The 18,371-nt window shown below is 44.7% G+C and overlaps 1 protein-coding gene across 1 annotated transcript in view; it reads left to right on the top strand.

The window, feature by feature from the left end:
* The first annotated feature begins 947 nt into the window (after positions 1-947).
* PTPN5 (protein tyrosine phosphatase non-receptor type 5) overlaps positions 948-18,371 on the top strand; it is a 47,462-nt gene continuing 30,038 nt past the window's right edge. Inside the window, exons 1-3 of the mRNA XM_066632193.1 lie at positions 948-1,133; positions 1,507-1,626; positions 7,024-7,107. Coding sequence (XP_066488290.1) covers positions 972-1,133; positions 1,507-1,626; positions 7,024-7,107 — 366 coding nt within the window. The 5' untranslated portion in view covers positions 948-971. The remainder of the gene's footprint in view (positions 1,134-1,506; positions 1,627-7,023; positions 7,108-18,371) is intronic.

Genomic DNA, 18,371 nt, shown 5'->3' with positions numbered 1-18,371 from the left:
TACCTGGAAGTAAATTTTGTAGTGCAACTTACTCCCAAGTAAATTGTGTGACTGGGCTTTTAGAAGATTTCTGTTGTTATTTCCTTGAAATGGTGTGCATGTAACAAGTCTGGGGCAGGCACTTGCATTTGGTAGTATAAAAAGCAATTCTTTAAACAAAAGCTGTTAAATCTATATAAAATTCGGCTAAGTATCTTCTGCGTAAATTATTGGTAGTAGGTGACTCGGTTTACCATTGCCTCGACCATATGTAAAGGTTTAAAACAAAGCACATTAGTGGTGTAGCTAGATGGGGTGCAAAGCACTAGGTTTTGCAGGGAGCCTTACCACAGTGTGCAAGCGGTCCCTCCCATTCAGAGCCATTCCAGGCAAGGGGAGCAAAACAGGCAAATACAGGGAGGCTGGGGTGCGAATGCCTCCTTTTTGTTCCCCCCTGCCCGGATTGGCTCCGAAGGGGCTGCTTGCATGCTGCCATGAGGCTCTCTGCAAAACCTAGTGCTTTATGATCCCTTTGGCTACACCACTGAGGCACATAACCTCACTCTGAATAATGCAGTCTAAAGAAAACTTAGAAAACTAAGGCAACACATTAAGCAGGGCAAGAGCAGAATTATGAGTGGAACCTTTTTCCATTTTACACAAAGAATGTAAACAGCTTATTAACGAACAAACAAAACCCAGATTCTGTTGCTACAGGAAGAAAAGGGTAATACTGTATCCACCCACACTTCATTTTTCCCATGAAGGTAAGGAGGATTGCTATGCTGAAGAGTGACGTTCATATCTCCAGTTGCATTTACTGATGTGGTTGCTGACAAGTATCCAAAAAGCTTTTTCTGCCCGTCTACCTATGTAACTTGTGCATAGGTTACTATAGGTAACTTGCAGCCTCAGCAAGAGGTGAAAAGCATACATGGCTGCTTATCTCCTGATTCCTTTGCATACTTGAAGGTCTTTCCAAGCCAGCGGTGATGGAACCATTGGATGAAGCTGATGGACAGCAGAGACGACAAAGCTGGACTGAACAGTCCCAGAAAAGCTCTGAGGAGATTCTGCAGCGTAGCTGGGTGGCCTGGTGGAATGGACTGACAACAGGAGGAATGGTGTACCTCTTTGCCCTCTCACAGATATTGGTAAGGATTCAGACTTAACTCAGATGGAGATCGCTTTATAAAAAAAGAAAAGGACAACGTTGCTTTTGTTTTTTTTAGATTCATACATTTTAGGGGCCAGATTTCCTACGTCATATATGCTGATATAGCTGAAATTAAGTCAAAAGCTGTGCCATTTTACCACCAGGTAACAAATCTGTTTGTCTTTTTATTCTAGTTAATGTGTGCAGCCTGCATAATATCTGATTCTTTAAAACACAAATGGTAAATGGTAAATATGAAATCACTGGGGGGAAAAAACCCTTCGGTTGGATATGCAGGTTTGAGACGAAAATGAAATTTTTATTTTTCTGATGATCAAAGCTCATTATTAATTATCTGATTGACTGCACAGGTCTTCTCCTTTATGTTTTGGTTCGGTGACTGTGAGACAATTCCAGCGATTCAGAATGCTTTTGGTGTGTTGCCCAACTTACTTGCTCCATTTGAACAGTTGATTGCAGATTCTAGCAAGGTATGTCCACAAAGTTATTTGTGCTTTAATGGAACACGTTGAACAGTCATCTTGGGAAATACTGATAACACCTTGAATTTAAATATTAATAATGGATGCATGTGGCACACAGCATAGGGTTTGCTATTCCATGTAGCTTCTCTGGTTTGTAGTTAATTAAGGGGCAATCTAGTGAATACTTTTGCTTTGCCTCATCAGTTTCATATGAACCCAGGGTGATCAGATACCATGGAGCAGTGGTTCTCAAACTTTGAGGGAGCTTTACTCCCTCAGTAAGTCTTTGCGGGGAAGGGACTAGGACAGCTACACGATTCCCAGGATTGCATCGCTAAGTGGTGACGAAGAGGGGTGCTTTCCACTTTTAAGTAGGTAAAGGTGTTGGAGGCTGCAGGGGTTGTGCAGGAGTCTCCAAAGGGCTCCCTGAGGCTTGGAATCTTCAAATTGAGAGATCGCAAAGCACCTTCTGCAAACAGGAAGTGCATTGTGATCGCTCTGCTTGAACATTTTAAGCCTCAGGGAACCCTGGGGGGGCTGCAAAGGGCTCCCCGCACCTCCTGTAGCCTCCAGCAGCCCTACCTACTTAAAAGTAAGTGGAAAGCACCCTCCCCTCATCCCCCCCTTAGTGACGCAATCCTGGGAATCATGTTGCTGCCCCTCCCCTTCCTCTGCCCCTTAAAGGGATGGGGGAACCTTTACATAAACTGGTGGGTCACAACCCACCAGTTTGAGAACCATTGCCATGGAGGACAGAGGGCCAATACCATTAACCACTGTATAGAAGAGGGAATTTTAGCAGGTGCAGCTTTTTAAACCCTTCTATGCTGAGCTGCACCTGCCAAAATTCCCTCTTCTGTACAATGGTTAAAGGCAGCCATTTACAACCACTGTGCCATGGCACATGGTGTGCTGTGAGTGGTCCACATGGGTGCCACAGGAATTTGGATGAAGGCCATTTATTAGTAGGATCAATGGGGGATGTGAGCCCCCCACTGGCAGCATGGTGTGCCTTGTCAATTGTCAAAAACCTGATGGTGTGCCTTAACCATTTTAGTGCCTTGTCAGTATACCGTGAGATGAAAAAGGTTGAAAACCACTGGGTTAAAGGTGTGGGCATTCTGTCCTCCATTGTTTCTGGTCATTCCATATAAACCCATTCAAATAAACTGTGGCTGTGAGGTCCTGGCAAGTAAGTATACTTAATAACTGAGCCATAGTATTATAAGAAACAAGCAAATAAAAGTGTCTCCCTTGAGCCTAACATTTCAGCTTCTGCAAAAAAAAATTTCGTTTCATAATAATTTCATTGCCTGAAATTTATGAAGAACAGTTGGATATTCTGATTTCCCAGATTACTATTATTATTAACAATATTTATATATGACTTGTCAACGGAAAGTTCACAGAGCGGTTTTAAATAACTAATGGCTCCCTGCCCCAAAAGGGCTAACAATCTAAAAAGATACAAAAGAACACCAGCAGATAGCCATTAGGAAAGACTCTGCAGGGGTGAGGAGGGCCAGTTACTCTCCTCCAAACATGTAGGAACAACGTCTTGATTCTCTGCCACTTTCATCTGCAAATCAAACATGAGTTGCACTAGTTCAGGACCCTTAATGTGTCACAGATATTTATAAACCATCTGATGAACATGGCAAAATATGATTGCTTGATATTTTCTGATGAAAGGACTTGGGTATAATGGGTGGAGGTGAAGAGAGAGCCCCAAGTCATGCCCCATCCAGATTCACTCACAGCCCTTCCCCGATTCTCCACATTTTCCCCTCCCTGCATTGGCCTGCATTGAAGAAATGCAGTCACAATTTGTTGGTGATCCTTTCATAACTCATTTTTAATCATTTTATTTGGTTGATTATTGAGTTGCATTGTGTGATCAATTGTGCTATCTTAGGCTATTGATTTAGTTTGGTAGAATGGGGAAAAGTATTCCCATGAGAAACTGAAAATCTTGTCTTCCCACATTCCAAAGGATATCCTGAGCAAATCTGTGCAAGCTCAGGAATAGGTGCCCCTTCCTCTAGAATGCAATAGTGAATTCTCAGGGAAAAGGTTGCTGTGATCTGTAAGAAGATGCTGTGTTCTTAAATATGCATATGGTTGAATATGTATATCTACACAGAGAAGCAGTGTATTGTTTTAAGTTCTGATTGGTCCAAATGTAAAATCTTACCTTATTTGGCATGAAGCCAAACCTTTTGTAATGATGCATATGCAAAAGGAATTGGGTGTGAATAAGGTATAAAAAGTTTGAATTCTCTATGTTTTGAGCTCCTGTTCTCTCCATCCCTGGCTCAAAGCACAGTTCTGTCTGTGTCTGCTCAGAGGTAAGTCCTATCATGGTCAATGGGGCTTGCTCCTGTGTAGGTGGGTCAGAAATGTTGAGTAACTGGCGACAAAACGGCTGTTTTAATAAAATAAGAAGTTCCTGAAACAAATGCAGCCTAGCCTGATGAGTCTTCACTTAGCTGGAAAAGAACCCTGAGGAAAGTTTTTAACTTTTCTCTCACACCCACCTTGAACTTGGGGAATCCCTGTCACAAGTCCTTCCCTTCTCCAGGGTGTCACTGCTCTTTGGCTGTTGCTGACTGGGCCTGCTGACACTGCAGTCACAGCTGTGTTGTCTCTCTGTGCTATTAAAAAAAAACATCAGTGATGTGGCTACACGGCTACAGTGGCTTCTTTTTTGCCCTTTTCCCTAAGCACAGAGAAGTGATGCAGCAGCTGCAATGGCAGTAGGCCAAACAGTCCAATGAGGCAATGAAGGAGTGGAGGATAGCAGGGAGGGAATTCCTCCCCCCACCCACCATAGGCAGCCTTTCATTTCGGTCACACCGGGTCCTCCACATGTGACAAGTCATGCAGTATGACAGGAACAGAATGTCGGCAAGTGGCTTTTTTAATCACTCTCCCCATTAGTAAAATGCATAACCCGTGTGCCAAGGCACTGAACTATGGGAATAACAGTGTAGGAGACATCCCCTATTAACTGGAGCGTGACCTAGGTTTGCAGGAACATCTTCCCTTCTAAATCCCAAGACCTGGCTGGGATTGGAAGCTGGGCATATCTCCTGCCCCTGAACATCTGGCAACACATGCACAGTATTATGCATATTGGTGAACTTTGTATGCTTCTATTGCCAAAATTATTTATGCATCTCACATTTTTAAGTTTTGAGCATGCATACTTGAAAGTAAATCCCACCAGAATGAGTGGGACTTATATCTGCATAACCATAATTCGAATCAGGCTGTAAGTGTCCATCGTTACCATTAGAACATTGTAGACAACATAGTAAATCCTGTTGACTTAAGCTTGCTTAACTTTCTTTGCTTTGCACTAAGAGAGCCCAAGTTGTGTATTTGGTCAAGTTTAGTTAGGTAGCTACTGAATCCAGATTTCCCTAATTCCTAGTTCCACCTATTGGCCTTTCTGTTCCTGTTTTCTTTTGTGTATCAGCTGGTTAAAGAACGAACTGCTTCTTTTGTTTACCTAACAATGACTATGAAGCCCAAATATTATATTTGTTTTTGACAAGGTGGATTTTTATGTAGGTACAGCAGTGGCGGGAGGTACAACAGTGCCAAAATCGCCACTACTGTATCCTGTGAGGCCGTAGCAGCCGCAAGAGTCTCCATGGGGTAAGGGAACGTTTGCTCACTTACACTTGTCAAGCTCCACTGGTGGCAGTGGGTCTCCTCAAATCTGCGCCTGCTAGTTAGCTTTCACAGAACTGCGGAGTCCATGTCAGGCTTATAGGTGTGGAAGGGGGCTTAGGATTAAGTGGCAGACTCTACTATAGTCCCTGCCCCCCTCTCGGGCATGATCATCCCCTTATCTGCCCTCCCTCTGGCCAGTTCCACCCTTCCCCTGCCCCAAAAAGCCTTGCTGGCGGGAACACTTACCACTGTGTTGACTGGATGGCCGCTCCAGTCTGCCATCTTCCTGGTGCTAAGGCTCGTCTCTGACTGGTGCTGGCCTCTCCATTGGTGCAGATTGTCTCCTGCCAGCGGGAAAGTGCCGCATGGCAGTTTTGTGACACTCAGCACTAGTGGTGCTAGTGTACCGACGGCACTGGGCTCAATACGGTTGAGCCCCAAGGTATAGTGACACACTTTGGAGTCCAATCCTATCCCCCCCAACTGGTGCAGCCATGCCAAAAATTGGTGTGCTGTATCCAGTGGGGGGGCGGGGAAGAAGATTGGGAAGCTTCTGGGATAAAAGGGGATTTAAATATCCTTACACCTCTGTTAGCTTCCCACTCCACAGTGGGTCTCCTTGGACCTGGACTAGCAATTTCGCTAGTGCAAGTTCAAGGAAGAAAAGGGGGCAGGGAGGCTGCAAGAAAAGGGAATAGGTTCTGGCGTGTGCCATTGCTGCCAGATCCACCCCTCCCACAGTCTCCTATCACCACCCAGTTTTGTCTGTCCTCCCCCACCCCCTCCTACCTCTCTCACTCACATACCTGCTCCAGTGGGTAGCAAGATAGCTGACAACTCAGGTGGAAAGGTTCCAGTCTTCCCTTCTGTATCCTGGCAGTGTGCTACTGAGTACACTACCGGAAAGCACTTTATTGAACTTTTGCAGCAGTTAGTGCTGGTGGAATGCTTGTTCCGCCAACAAGAGGTTAAAGTGAGGCCTTATCTCCTTTTAGTTTAGCTATTCATGCCTTTCTGAACCCCTGTTTCCTCCTCCTGTATTTCTTACGTTCTGTTCTGCTGTGCTGATGTTGTTACCTGAAAAATAGCTAGGAGGAATGTAAGTGCCTGTTTTCCTAGTGGGGAACTTTGGAAACGTGTTGCTGTGGAGAAAGAGTTAATCCCCTTTTTCACAGTATTGTGGTCCTGGTCCAATTCTGCATCTCTCAGCTGCTTTTGAGAGACAGAAAATTTGATCACAGATTTCCAGTGTTTCATTTAGTTTTTCCCTGAAGTCATGATGTCGTCTGGTATGAGAGGAGATGTTATTATCACCTCTAGCAGCATAGAGTCTTAGTGGCTATGACAACTTTAAAATCTAGTGCTTCTTCAGACTTTGACACAGAATACAACACCATGAGTTGAAGGAAACAACCCTGAGGACCCTCTGTGTATTGCCCAACCCAGATCTAGGAGCAAGTTGAATTTGAAGTGGTAACAGATTCAACATATTTGATAATAGCAACTGTACAGATTTCAATAGGGATCTGAATTTGAATTGCAAATTTTGTTAAAGTTTGTATATCATGAAAGCTCTTGATTTCCAACCGAGGGTTTAAATAGGGATTCATTTGTTTGTAAAATTGATAGTTAATTTCACAGCAAAGCAGGAACATTCGTTCACATGGTACTCTAGATCTTTAATGCCTCCTGAGTTAACTATGGGTTTGTATTGTTCCTCAGGATCTGATCAGAGTTGGGGGCATCACAGTGGCATACCTCCTGCTATCTTTGTTTTCCTTTGCCTTGCTGCTCATAGGAACTTTGGTAAGCTGATGTCTTTGATGTATTTAATTCTGATTAAAGGATTTGCTAAATAAATTGACACTTTCCAAGCATCCTTAGAATGTTCCACTGGTGCATTTAATGAAAAATACTCTGTTACCCTAATAAGTGTGAGCAATTCACATTCATAGGGTTTGAGCAACTAAACACTGGTTTGTATAGATTGTGGTTAGGCTCATTCTGGGACATGGGACAATTGCGGCATTTTCTCTGGCACCTCGGCAGAAAGTGTATTTAAAAATAATTCACTAGGGATGGTAATTAATGTTAATACCTCTGAATATGAATGCTGGTAGCAAGATTAGCTGTGCAATTGCCTTTTTGCTATATGTTTTCTTAGCAAAAGGTATTGTGTGATCAAATAATACATTTCTAGAGAGATTGTTGCCATTGTGCATATTAAAACACAAAGGACGGATTTCTAAAGTGACAGTGAACTGTATAAAATCTAAAGCTCCCGTTCAATGAGCCAGTCAAAGCTTAAAACTAGCCAAACTCAGAACATGCACTGTGCCCATTATGATGAGTCCTAGTGAATTTTCTGCAAGGTTCCCCCAACTTGCATTTTCCTATACTAAGATTTAATTAAGGTCAACAAGAATGAAATAAAATAGTACAGGAGAATACTTCCATGGTGCATTATAGGTGTGCCATAATGTTAAATGGTGGTTGTGAAGTCTTTTGTGTTTCATAAATTCACTTGGTTCAGCGAAGTCATCAGAATGCTCAGCCAGCAAAAACTGCAGATTATGAAAATCTTCCCACAGCAAAACAATTCCAATTGGGATCACCCTCTTCTGTAGTTGAATTCTTGAATGCCTCATGTTTGAATAAGAGCCCAGTCTGACATATTCCTGTAATTTTAATATGCTGAATTTGTCAAACCACTACATTTCAGTTAAGAGAAGTTCAATTACAGTCAGAAAATAGAAAATACATAGTGGTGGCAAATAACATGTACTAAAGTCGGACAAGTTGACCTGAAAAGGGCTAGTGCAGCTGGACAAGTAAACCAGGGTTTCAGAATGGGTCACATAACACATCACTTCACTCTCTTCTCTTATGTAGATTTTCCTCATGCCCCTCTACCCTTCTCAGTGTTTGTGTGCAAAAATCACAGCTTTTTGTAAAATTAAGTTGGGGTGGCTTCAATTCACATTGAACCTGATTTGAACAAAATTCTCAAAATGACTGCCCCATAACATATTTACTTAGAAGTAAATCCTACTGATTTTCTTCTTAGCTAAGCGTACGTAGGATTGTATATAGAATTGCGCAACAGTTCTGCTGTTGTAAATGAGGTGGGGGCCAATTTGGGGCCACCACCTCAAACAGTGATGGTGCTAGAGGCCCACTGCCACAGCCAGCTACTTCCAGCAGCAAAGTTTAGCCAGCAGTGGGGATTGGGTGGAATGGGTGGGAGGTCAGAAATGGGCGAGTTTCTGGTTGAGGAGGGTGTGGACAGGAGTTGGAACGGGCAAGGGAGAGGGTGGGTCCAGGAAGCACTGGTGTATACCAGGATCCTAATTCCTCTGTCCCTTACTCTCCTCTGATATGCTCCAGCAAAATAGGTAGCGCAGATCTAAGGAAGCCCATAGGAGCAGTGGATGCTTGTCCCAAGGTAAGGGAACAAATGTCTCTTAGCTCAAAGAGGCCTCTGGATTCCGTCCCCCCCCTCCCCGGGCAGGATACAGCTTACTCTCAGTTGGCATGGCTGCATTTGGAGGGGGTGGGGATTTAGTTAGGATTGGGCTGTAGGTTAATTAACGTGAAGGTTAATGGTCTTTATTTCAGTATTTTACTTAGAAATTGATCTTTATATTGCAGTCCATCCCAGAGATTCAAGACTGTTCACCAATAAAAATGGTAGATCTCTCAAATTATGTCCCTAAAGAGACTCTCAATCTGCGTAAACAATCATGGTAATGACCCACCTCATTGAGAGTACTGTGAAGTTAAGAACTCTTACTTGAAAAAATGGATGTAGGTGTGGGAATGGAGATAACCAGTCAAAAGCTGTTATACACATAAATAACTGTGCCCCCTGAATGAAATTGCCACTTTCTAAAAAAAAACATTTTTACGTGTAACATTTATTTAGCAAAAACACTGAGAATTCAAGCAAACAGCAGGTTTTCTAGACCCATGCTGGCTGTACGATAGAGATGTTGTTGTGAATAGACTGTTTCGTATTTTCCTAAGATCATGTGGAACTAGTTTTTTTATAGTGTTTTTCTGATTTCAGAGGCATTGTTGCTATACAGAGGAAATGGGAATTGAAAGCAGAAGAATAGGTGGCATCTTCTATGAAAAGGACCAGCTTATTAAGAGAGGACATTTTATCAAAAGAAAAAAAAAAACCCTTTATAATAGTTTCTTTCCTTCTGTGCCCACAGTCAGCATGTTCAGTTCTCTGCTTTCCCTCAGCATGATGTAGTCCAGGCCTGCCTCTCTCCTTCCCTCTTCCCTCCCAGAGATTAAGGTCCACTCTGAAGATGGAAAAATAATACTGTACTGAATATCTCCTTTTAAAAGCAAAAGGAGATGAACAAAGCCTGAAATTAATGCTATGTGTCTCTGAATTATGTATGCCATATTTTTGCTGTGCAAGACATTCATTCGGTCAAGCCTGACAAAATATTATCTGTCCCATTTTCAGACTTAGTTCCCCCTGCCTGCTCCAACACCACTGGCTCCGTATCTCTGAGAGCCACTTCACATCTTACACAGCCATCTAAGTACATTAGCTTCTCACTCTGGTGAATACATAAAGTGAGAAGGGGACATGCTATGAACACATGCCAGGGCTAATGATTGACTACAACTCCCTGGCAAATGTCCACTTGTGTTCAGAGTTGCACATCTCCCTTTCACACCACTTGTAAAGGAATTCAGTACTGCAAGTATGAAGCAGTATTCAAGTTCTCTGTTTACACTAACCATGACCATTAACATGATGATGATGTAATAGCATTATTGTTACAATGTTTCTCTCATTTAGCATCATGCCAGTAAAGCACAAAGTCCTACCCTTTTAGAGAATTAATTTGTTTTTATACTACAGATTTTTAACTGCTTTAACAGTCATTCCTTCCTCCTGGAGAATCCTTGAAATTATAGTTTGAAGGAAGAGAGAGATCACTAAACAGAATCCTTAGTACCATATCAAACTATAATTCCTATCATTTTTTGAAGGAAGTCAGGACCGTTCTATTGGTATGAAACTGATCTATGTTTGTAAAAGTAGTTAAGACCTTAGGCCTGGGCTTCTCATACTGTCGACGCCCCAGCCTGAGAGCCTCAGCCTCTTGCCCCTTAAAGGACTGGGGAAGGGACCGGGCAATGTGATCGCCAAGATCGTGCCGCTGCTGGGGGTAAACAGGGGTTTTATTTACAGATCAACATTGCAGCCTCCAGGAGGTGCGGGGAGTCCCACTGAGCGGGGGTCCTGCAGGGCTCCCCAAACCTCAGGAAAGTGAAAATTAGTGATTGGGAACTACTTCTAGTTTCGCCATCACAAACCGGAAGTTGTTTCAGGAAGCTTATTTTCACTATTCTGAGACTTGTGGAACCAGACTGCTGGAATGGAACCAGACTGCTCGCGCATAACATTAAAAAGGTGGCAGAGCAGCTTTTAAACTGATCCCTGGGGGAAGGCCAACAGGAGCCGAGGGGCATCCGGTTTGGGACTCCTCATCCCTATGGGGATGAGGATGGGGAGGTTAGAGAACAACAAGACAAAGGCAGAGTAGGAGAAGAAATTGGGAAAGGTAGCATGATAGGATGTGATAGACAGTTTGGCACAGTGAGAGGATGCGGGGACAAAGGAGCGAATAAGCAGCCCACCCTGGGGCATTCCGTGTACAAATGCTTTTATGCGAATGCCCGAAGTATCCGAGCAAAGATGGGAGAACTGGAATGTCTGGTGACAAGGGAAAACATTGACATAGTGGACATAACGGAAACCTGGTGGAATGCAGAGAATCAGTGGGCTACCGCAATCCCGGGCTAAAACTCTACAGGAGGAACAGGCAGGGGCGTGTTGGAGGTGGGGTGGCCATTTACGTTAAGGAAGGGATAGAATCCAGCAAAGTAGAGATTGAAGGTGGGTCCGACTCCACCATAGAATCTCTGTGGGTTAAATTACCAGGCCTGAGGAGCGATGTAATACTGGAGGCATAGGGGACTTTGAAATGAGGAAACAGATCAGGGAGGTGACAAGGAGGGACAGGGTTGTAATCATGGGGGACTTCAATTATCCTCATATAGACTGGGTCAATTTGTGTTCTGGTCACGATAAGGAGACCGGATTTCTTGACGTGCTAAATGACTGTGGCTTAGAGCAGCTAGTCACGGAGCCCACCAGAGAGCAGGTGACTCTGGATTTAATATTGTGCAGTACACAGGTTAGAGATGTAAACGTTACTGAGCCATTGGGGAACAGTGATCATGCTGCGATCCGTTTTGACGTGCACGTTGGGGGAAGAATACCAGGCAAATCTCTAACAAAAACCCTTGACTTCCGACGGGCGGACTTCCCTCAAATGAGGAGGCTGTTTAGAAGGAGGTTGAAAGGGAGGGTAAAAAGAGTCCGATCTCTCCAGAGTGCATGGAGGCTGCTTAAAACAACAGTAATAGAGGCCCAGCAGAGATGTATACTGCAAAGAAAGAAGGGTTCCACTAAATCCAGGAGGGTGCCCGCATGGCTAACCAGCCAAGTTAGAGAGGCTGTGAAGGGCAAGGAAGCTTCCTTCCGTAAATGGAAGTCTTGCCCTAATGAGGAGAATAAAAAGGAACATAAACTGTGGCAAAAGAAATGTAAGAAGGTGATATGGGAGGCCAAGCAAGACTATGAGGAATGCATGGCTAGCAGCATTAAGGGGAATAATAAAAGCTTCTTCAAATATGTTAGAAGCAGGAAACCCACCAGAGAAGCGGTTGGTCCTCTGGATGGTGAGGGAGGGAAAGGGGAGATAAAAGGAAACTGAGAGATGGCAGAGAAATTAAATGAGTTCTTTGCATCTGTCTTCACAACAACAACAACAGTATTTATATACCGCTTTTCAACAAAAAGTTCACAAAGCGGTTTACAGAGAAAATCAAATATCTAATAGCTCCCTGTCCCAAAAGGGCTCACAATCTAAAAAGATGCAACACCAGCAGACAGCCACTAGAAAAGACACTGCTGGGGTGAGATGGGCTAATTACTCTCCCCCTGCTAAATAAAAGAGGAGCACCCACTTGAAAAAGCGCCTCTTAACCAGTTAGCAGGGGTTAACGGCAGAAGACCTTGGGCAGATACCGCTGCCCGAACAGCCCCTCCTGACCGAGGAGTTAAGTCAGATAGTTGTTAAAAGAGAAGATGTTTTAGACCTCACTGATAAATTAAAGATCAATAAGTCACCGGGCCCTGATGGCATTCACCCAAGAGTTATTAAGGAATTGAAGAATGAAGTTGCAGATCTCTTGACTAAGATATGCAACTTGTCCCTCAAAACGGCCACGGTGCCAGAAGATTGGAGGATAGCAAATGTCACGCCTATCTTTAAAAAGGGAAAGAGGGGGGACCCGGGAAACTATAGGCCGGTCAGCCTAACATCTATACTGGGTAAGATGGTGGAATGCCTCATCAAAGATAGGATCTCAAAACACATAGATTAACAGGCCTTGCTGAGGGAGAATCAGCATGGGTTCTGTAAGGGTAAGTCTTGCCTCACGAACCTTATAGAATTCTTTGAAAAGGTCAACAGGCATGTGGATGTGGGAGAACCCGTGGACGTTATATATCTGGACTTTCAGAAGGTGTTTGACACGGTCCCTCACCAAAGGCTACTGAAAAAACTCTACAGTCAGGGAATTAGAGGACAGGTCCTCTCATGGATTGAGACCTGGTTGAAGACCAGGAAACAGAGAGTGGGTGTCAATGAGCAATTTTCACAATGGAGAGAGGTGAAAAGCGGTGTGCCCCAAGGATCTGTCCTGGGACCGGTGCTTTTCAACCTCTTCATAAATGACCTGGAGACAGCAGTGAGCAGTGAGGTTGCAAAGTTTGCAGACGACACCAAACTTTTCCGAGTGGTGAAGACCAGAAGTGATTGTGAGGAGCTCCAGAAGGATCTCTCCAGACTGGCAGAATGAGCAACAAAATGGCAGATGTGCTTCAATGTCAGTAAGTGTAAAGTCATGCACACTGGGGCAAAAAATCAAAACTTTAGATATAGGCTGATGGGTTCTGAGCTGTCTGTGACAGATCAGGAGAGAGATCTTGGGGTGGTGGTGGACAGGTCGATGAAAGTGTCAACCCAATGTGCAGCAGCAGTGAAGAAGGCCAATTCTATGCTTGGGATCATTAGGAAGGGTATTGAGAACAAAACGGTTAGTATTATAATGCCGTTGTACAAATCGATGGTAAGGCCACACCTGGAGTATTGTGTCCAGTTCTGGTCGCCGCATCTCAAAAAAGACATAGTGGAAATGGAAAAGGTGCAGAAGAGAGCGACTAAGATGATTACGGGGCTGGGGCACCTTCCTTATGAGGAAAGACTACAGCGTTTGGGCCTCTTCAGCCTAGAAAAGAGACGCCTGAGGGGGGACATGATTGAGACATACAAAATTATCCAGGGGATGGACAGAGTGGATAGGGAGATGCTCTTTACACTCTCACATAACACCAGAACCAGGGGACATCCACTAAAATTGAGTGTTGGGAGAATAGACAAAAGAAAATATTTCTTTACTCAGTGTGTGGTTGGTCTGTGGAACTCTTTGCCAGAGGATGTGGTGGTGGCGACTGGCCTGGACGCCTTTAAAAGAGGATTGGACAAGTTTCTGGAGGAAAAATCCATTACGGGGTACAAGCTACGATGTGTATGCGCAACCTCCTGATTTTAGAAATGGGCTATGTCAGAATGTCAGATGCAAGGGAGGGCACCAGGATGAGGTCTCTTGTTATCTGGTGTGCTCCCTGGGGCATTTGGTGGGCCGCTGTGAGATACAGGAAGCTGGACTAGATGGGCCTATGGCCTGATCCAGTGGGGCTGTTCCTATGTTCTTATGACTTGGGGAGCCTTGTGGAGAGCTCCACTGGACTCCCCGCACCTCCTGGAGGCTGTTGCATCACCCTGTAAGTTTTAAAAAAACAAAACACCTTTGGTGCCTGGCAGCTGTGCAGTCCTGAGGATTGCGTCATTGCCTTTGGCCCTCCCCTGCCAATTCTTACCCTGGGAGATTTACTCGCGAGAAGTTTGAGAACCGCTGCCCTAGGATGTGTCCAGAGTAGCATACTTGTTGCATTCCATTTCACTTCACTTTTGCGTTGTCTCAATATTAATTATAGTTTTCTGCACATGTCTTCTGTGAAACATCCAAGTGTAACTTCTGCTAAAAGAAATTAAAAGACAAAATTAACGAGATATGTAGCTGAAAGGGTACACAAGTGAAGTGGCACAGATTCTCCTTTGAGAAGGGAAAAGGAAGATAGCTCTAATAAGGAAGACAGAGGAAGTACAGTGGCTAGAAAAAGGGGTAGTTGGGACATCTCTCAGACCAAGCATGCAGAATCACACATCTGTGTATGTGTGCAGGTCTCTCATCTTGTTAAAGAACAGAAAGTAGAATACATTGTTGGCAGATCACAAAATGCCTTGTGAACTGCATCACTTCCTTGTGTAATATCCTTTTGCAAACTGCACTGAAAAACAGCTGGGTTTGGAGACCCCTGTGAGGAGAGGAAGAAGTTGAAGTTCTGGTGCTTGACCAGAGATTAGAGGTAGCATAGATTTTTCAGTAGTAGAGCCCCTGTAATAAGCTGCTAAATTGTGAATGCTCTGGATCGAAGAAAGGCTGAGCTTATCCCCACAGGGTATTAAATGAAATTTCTGTCTGCGTTTAGCAGTTCAAACCTGGAAATGATTTTAATGCACTTTTCTGGAACTGCTGCATGTGCCATCTACTCCAACCCCACCACAGGAAATCTGACCTCTAATCCCTCTCAACCAGAAGCCTCTTTAACTCTCTTTGAAAGCATTAGAACTGCTCTAGAAAGTTCAACCTTCATAGTACTCATTATTCTTTTAAAATACTACTCCTTGTTCTATACTCAGTGGGTAAACAAGTGCTATTTTCTGAGGGCCAAACTATAGATTGTGTCAGTGGTTCTCAATCTGTGTGTTGTGCGTACCTGGGGCATTGTGAGGTATTTGCTGGGGCATCACAGGTCACCCACTGCCTGGCAGTGAGACCAGCACAAGCCTCCAGACAGCAGCAAGAGGCTCAACACGGCGGGCAGAGCTGCAGTGCACAAAAATCGTGTGCTGTGAAAAGCTCTCCTGTGCGTCCTGACTCTTACTGCTATTTGGAGGCTTGTGGTAAGCCAGAATCTGGATGAGAAAGGCAGTGACATCTGCTCATGACAAGTTTTGGATCATCGCCATTCACTTCTGGGTTCCAAGGGCATCACAGCAGTCCTACATTTGGGAACCACTGGATTATATTAAACACATAGTTTAACCTTGGTATGCTTAGGGTTTTGTTCTGTTGCAAAGACCAACGATTGGAGGGGACAGTCTGAATCAGGACCATTATGTGGGGCAAGGGAACTAATCTTTTGCTTCCACTGTGGTCATGGTCACTCCCCAACCTCTACAGCTGCTGTTGGCACCAATGGGAGCTTCTAATTCATAACGAAGAATAAAAATGCTCTTTCTCCATAATGTGGACCCAATCACAACTAGGTTCTCCTTGCAGCTGGTATGTGTGGATGCCAACTCCAATTTAGGACAAGTATTTTGGCCCAGAGAGAAACTCTTAAATATTTGAAAGCTAGTAGTGTAAAAATTCATTTACTTTAGGTTAGACCAAGGGTGTCAAAGATAAGGCCCGCAGGCCGGATGCAGCCCGCAGAGCCATTTCAGGCGGCCCCCAGGCTTTGGGGAAGTTCTGGTCTGGGGCTCCCTCACCCCCTCTTGCTCCAGCCACGACCGGAGCTCTGCTCTAGTCACGCCTGGAGGTAAAATCTAAGGGCTGGGAATGCCATGCACTGCTTCTCCAGCCCTCAGAATGATGTTCTGAGGGCCCCATAAGGCCTTGAAAGGTCACTTCTGGATTCTTGAAAAACCCAGAAACGACCATTCAAGACCTTATGAGGCCTCAGAACCCCTGCCTCCGGTTCATCCCCGGGCCTGGGCGCAGCTCGTCTGCGGCCGGAGAGGGAGAGCGAGGGCCGGAGCAGCCACGCGCACCTTCCCCGGCCTCCGGTCCATCCCCGGGCGTGGGCACAGCTTGTCTGCGGCCAGAGAGGGAGAGCGAGGGCCGGAGGAGCCGCGTGCACCTTCCCCGGCCTTCAGAACTCCCTGCAGTTGCAGGTAGGTGGGGGCTGGGGGAGCGACCAGGAACTTGGCTGGCTGGAGGGCAGCTGAGCGGGCAGGAGGGGGGGAAGCTGCAGGTAGGAGGCAGGACAGCCACAGAGGCTTCTCTGGGGTGAGTTAAGAGGATGGAGTCTGGGGGGCTGAGGCAGAAGAGAGAGGCTGCTTGGGGGTAGAATTGGGTCTGGGGGGCTGAGGCAGAAGAGAGAGGCTGCTTGGGGGGTGTTAAGAGGGTGGGGTCTGGGGTGGGGTGAGGGGGAAGCCTCATTGTTTTTTTTGTTTTGTTTTTTAAAAACAGGAAGTGACGTCACAAGTGATATCACTTCCTGATTTGAGGTCACTTCCGGGTGCCACATTTGGAGTTCGGCCCTCAGCAGGTGCCATAAATTCATTGTGGCCCCAGGGTGAAATGAGTTCAAGACCCCTGTTTTAGATGTTCCAAATTTCCTTTTTTCCCCCTCCTTATGTTTTGCATTCCAAATCCTTTCGTAGTTGTCATTTGTGAATGATGGTCGGCAGAACTGAATATAATACATAGTTTAAATAAAATCTTACTAATTAAGAGGGGCTGTCACTTTGTTGGCTACTCCTCTCCTTTGAAGTCAAGGACGTGTGCAGTATGCTCCTTCCTTATTCCTGAAAGGTGGGAACTAGCAACCCACCAGTGTCCTCTTGTCTATTCATCCCCATATTGTCATTACCTGTCATGTGTATACACTTTCAGCCAGGTTAACATAACAGCCCCACTGGATGAGGCCATAGGCCCATCTAGTCCAGCTTCCTGTATCTCACAGTGGCCCACCAAATGTCCCAGGGAGCACACCAGATAACAAGAGACCTCATCCTGGTGCCCTCCCTTGCATCTGGCATTCTGACATAGCCCATTTCTAAAATCAGGAGGTTGCACATACACATCATGGCCTATAACCCGTAATGGACTTTTCCTCCAGAAACTTGTCCAATCCCCTTTTAAAGGCGTCCAGGCCAGACGCCATTTTGTGGTGTGATCGGAAAACCAGACTGCTGCATTATGCACTGGAAAACAGTTTTCCAGGCTTGAAATCACTGACCTAAAGCTTTTTTTGTTAGTTGCCAAGGATGTTTGAACTAATTTAGGATATTTTTGGGGTGCTAAATCCAAAAATGTCATCAGTTTTGCCCAATTAAGTCTTGTTTTGGGGGTAGGGCATAGCCACCTTATATGCTGATTTAAGCAGCTTCCTTGGGAGGAAGCCATGGCATCAGCTTCCTCAAGAGGAAGCTGCTTGAATCCACCTAAGATGACTATGCTGTACATCCAAAACTAGAGCCAATTGGGCAAAAACCAATGCCATTTTTTGATTCAACACCCAAAATATACCAAAGAACAGGCCTAACAGTTAAGACAGCAAATGTGTGTAGGCCTGTGCTCCCCCCCCTTTTTGTCCATCTATCACCTCTTACCAAACAGATCGGGCTGATTTTTGAATGTATGTATTAAAAAGTAAAAGTAGGATTAGTGTGCACTGCTTGAGGAGCCTGTGACTCCTTGTACAAAATGCGTTCCACTCTCTTAAAAAAAACAACAACAAGAAGGCATCATCTGTGTGTTGCTTTATACTCAGGATTCAGGAGGCATTATAACCTGTCCTATGACCCAGAGCTACATAGAACTTTTCTGAACCCAGTGACTGTTGATCAATACACAAAAGAGCAAGTGACTTCACATTTGGCATCAATACATCCTTTCTAAGCATGGAATGCCTCCAGTGTGTTCAGTGGCTAAGCCGAGCAAGTTCCATAAACACTGCCTCAGTGCAAAAACATAACAGGCATTCCTTTTCCAGAAATACACAGTAGTATTTAGCTTTATGTGTAGAAAACTTTAAATACTGTCCATTTTGC

The sequence above is a fragment of the Tiliqua scincoides genome, chromosome 1 (assembly GCF_035046505.1).
Source record: "Tiliqua scincoides isolate rTilSci1 chromosome 1, rTilSci1.hap2, whole genome shotgun sequence".
NCBI lineage: Eukaryota > Metazoa > Chordata > Lepidosauria > Squamata > Scincidae > Tiliqua > Tiliqua scincoides.
Note: the sequence above shows the minus strand (reverse complement) of the source record. Positions and strands in the feature narration are given on the sequence as shown.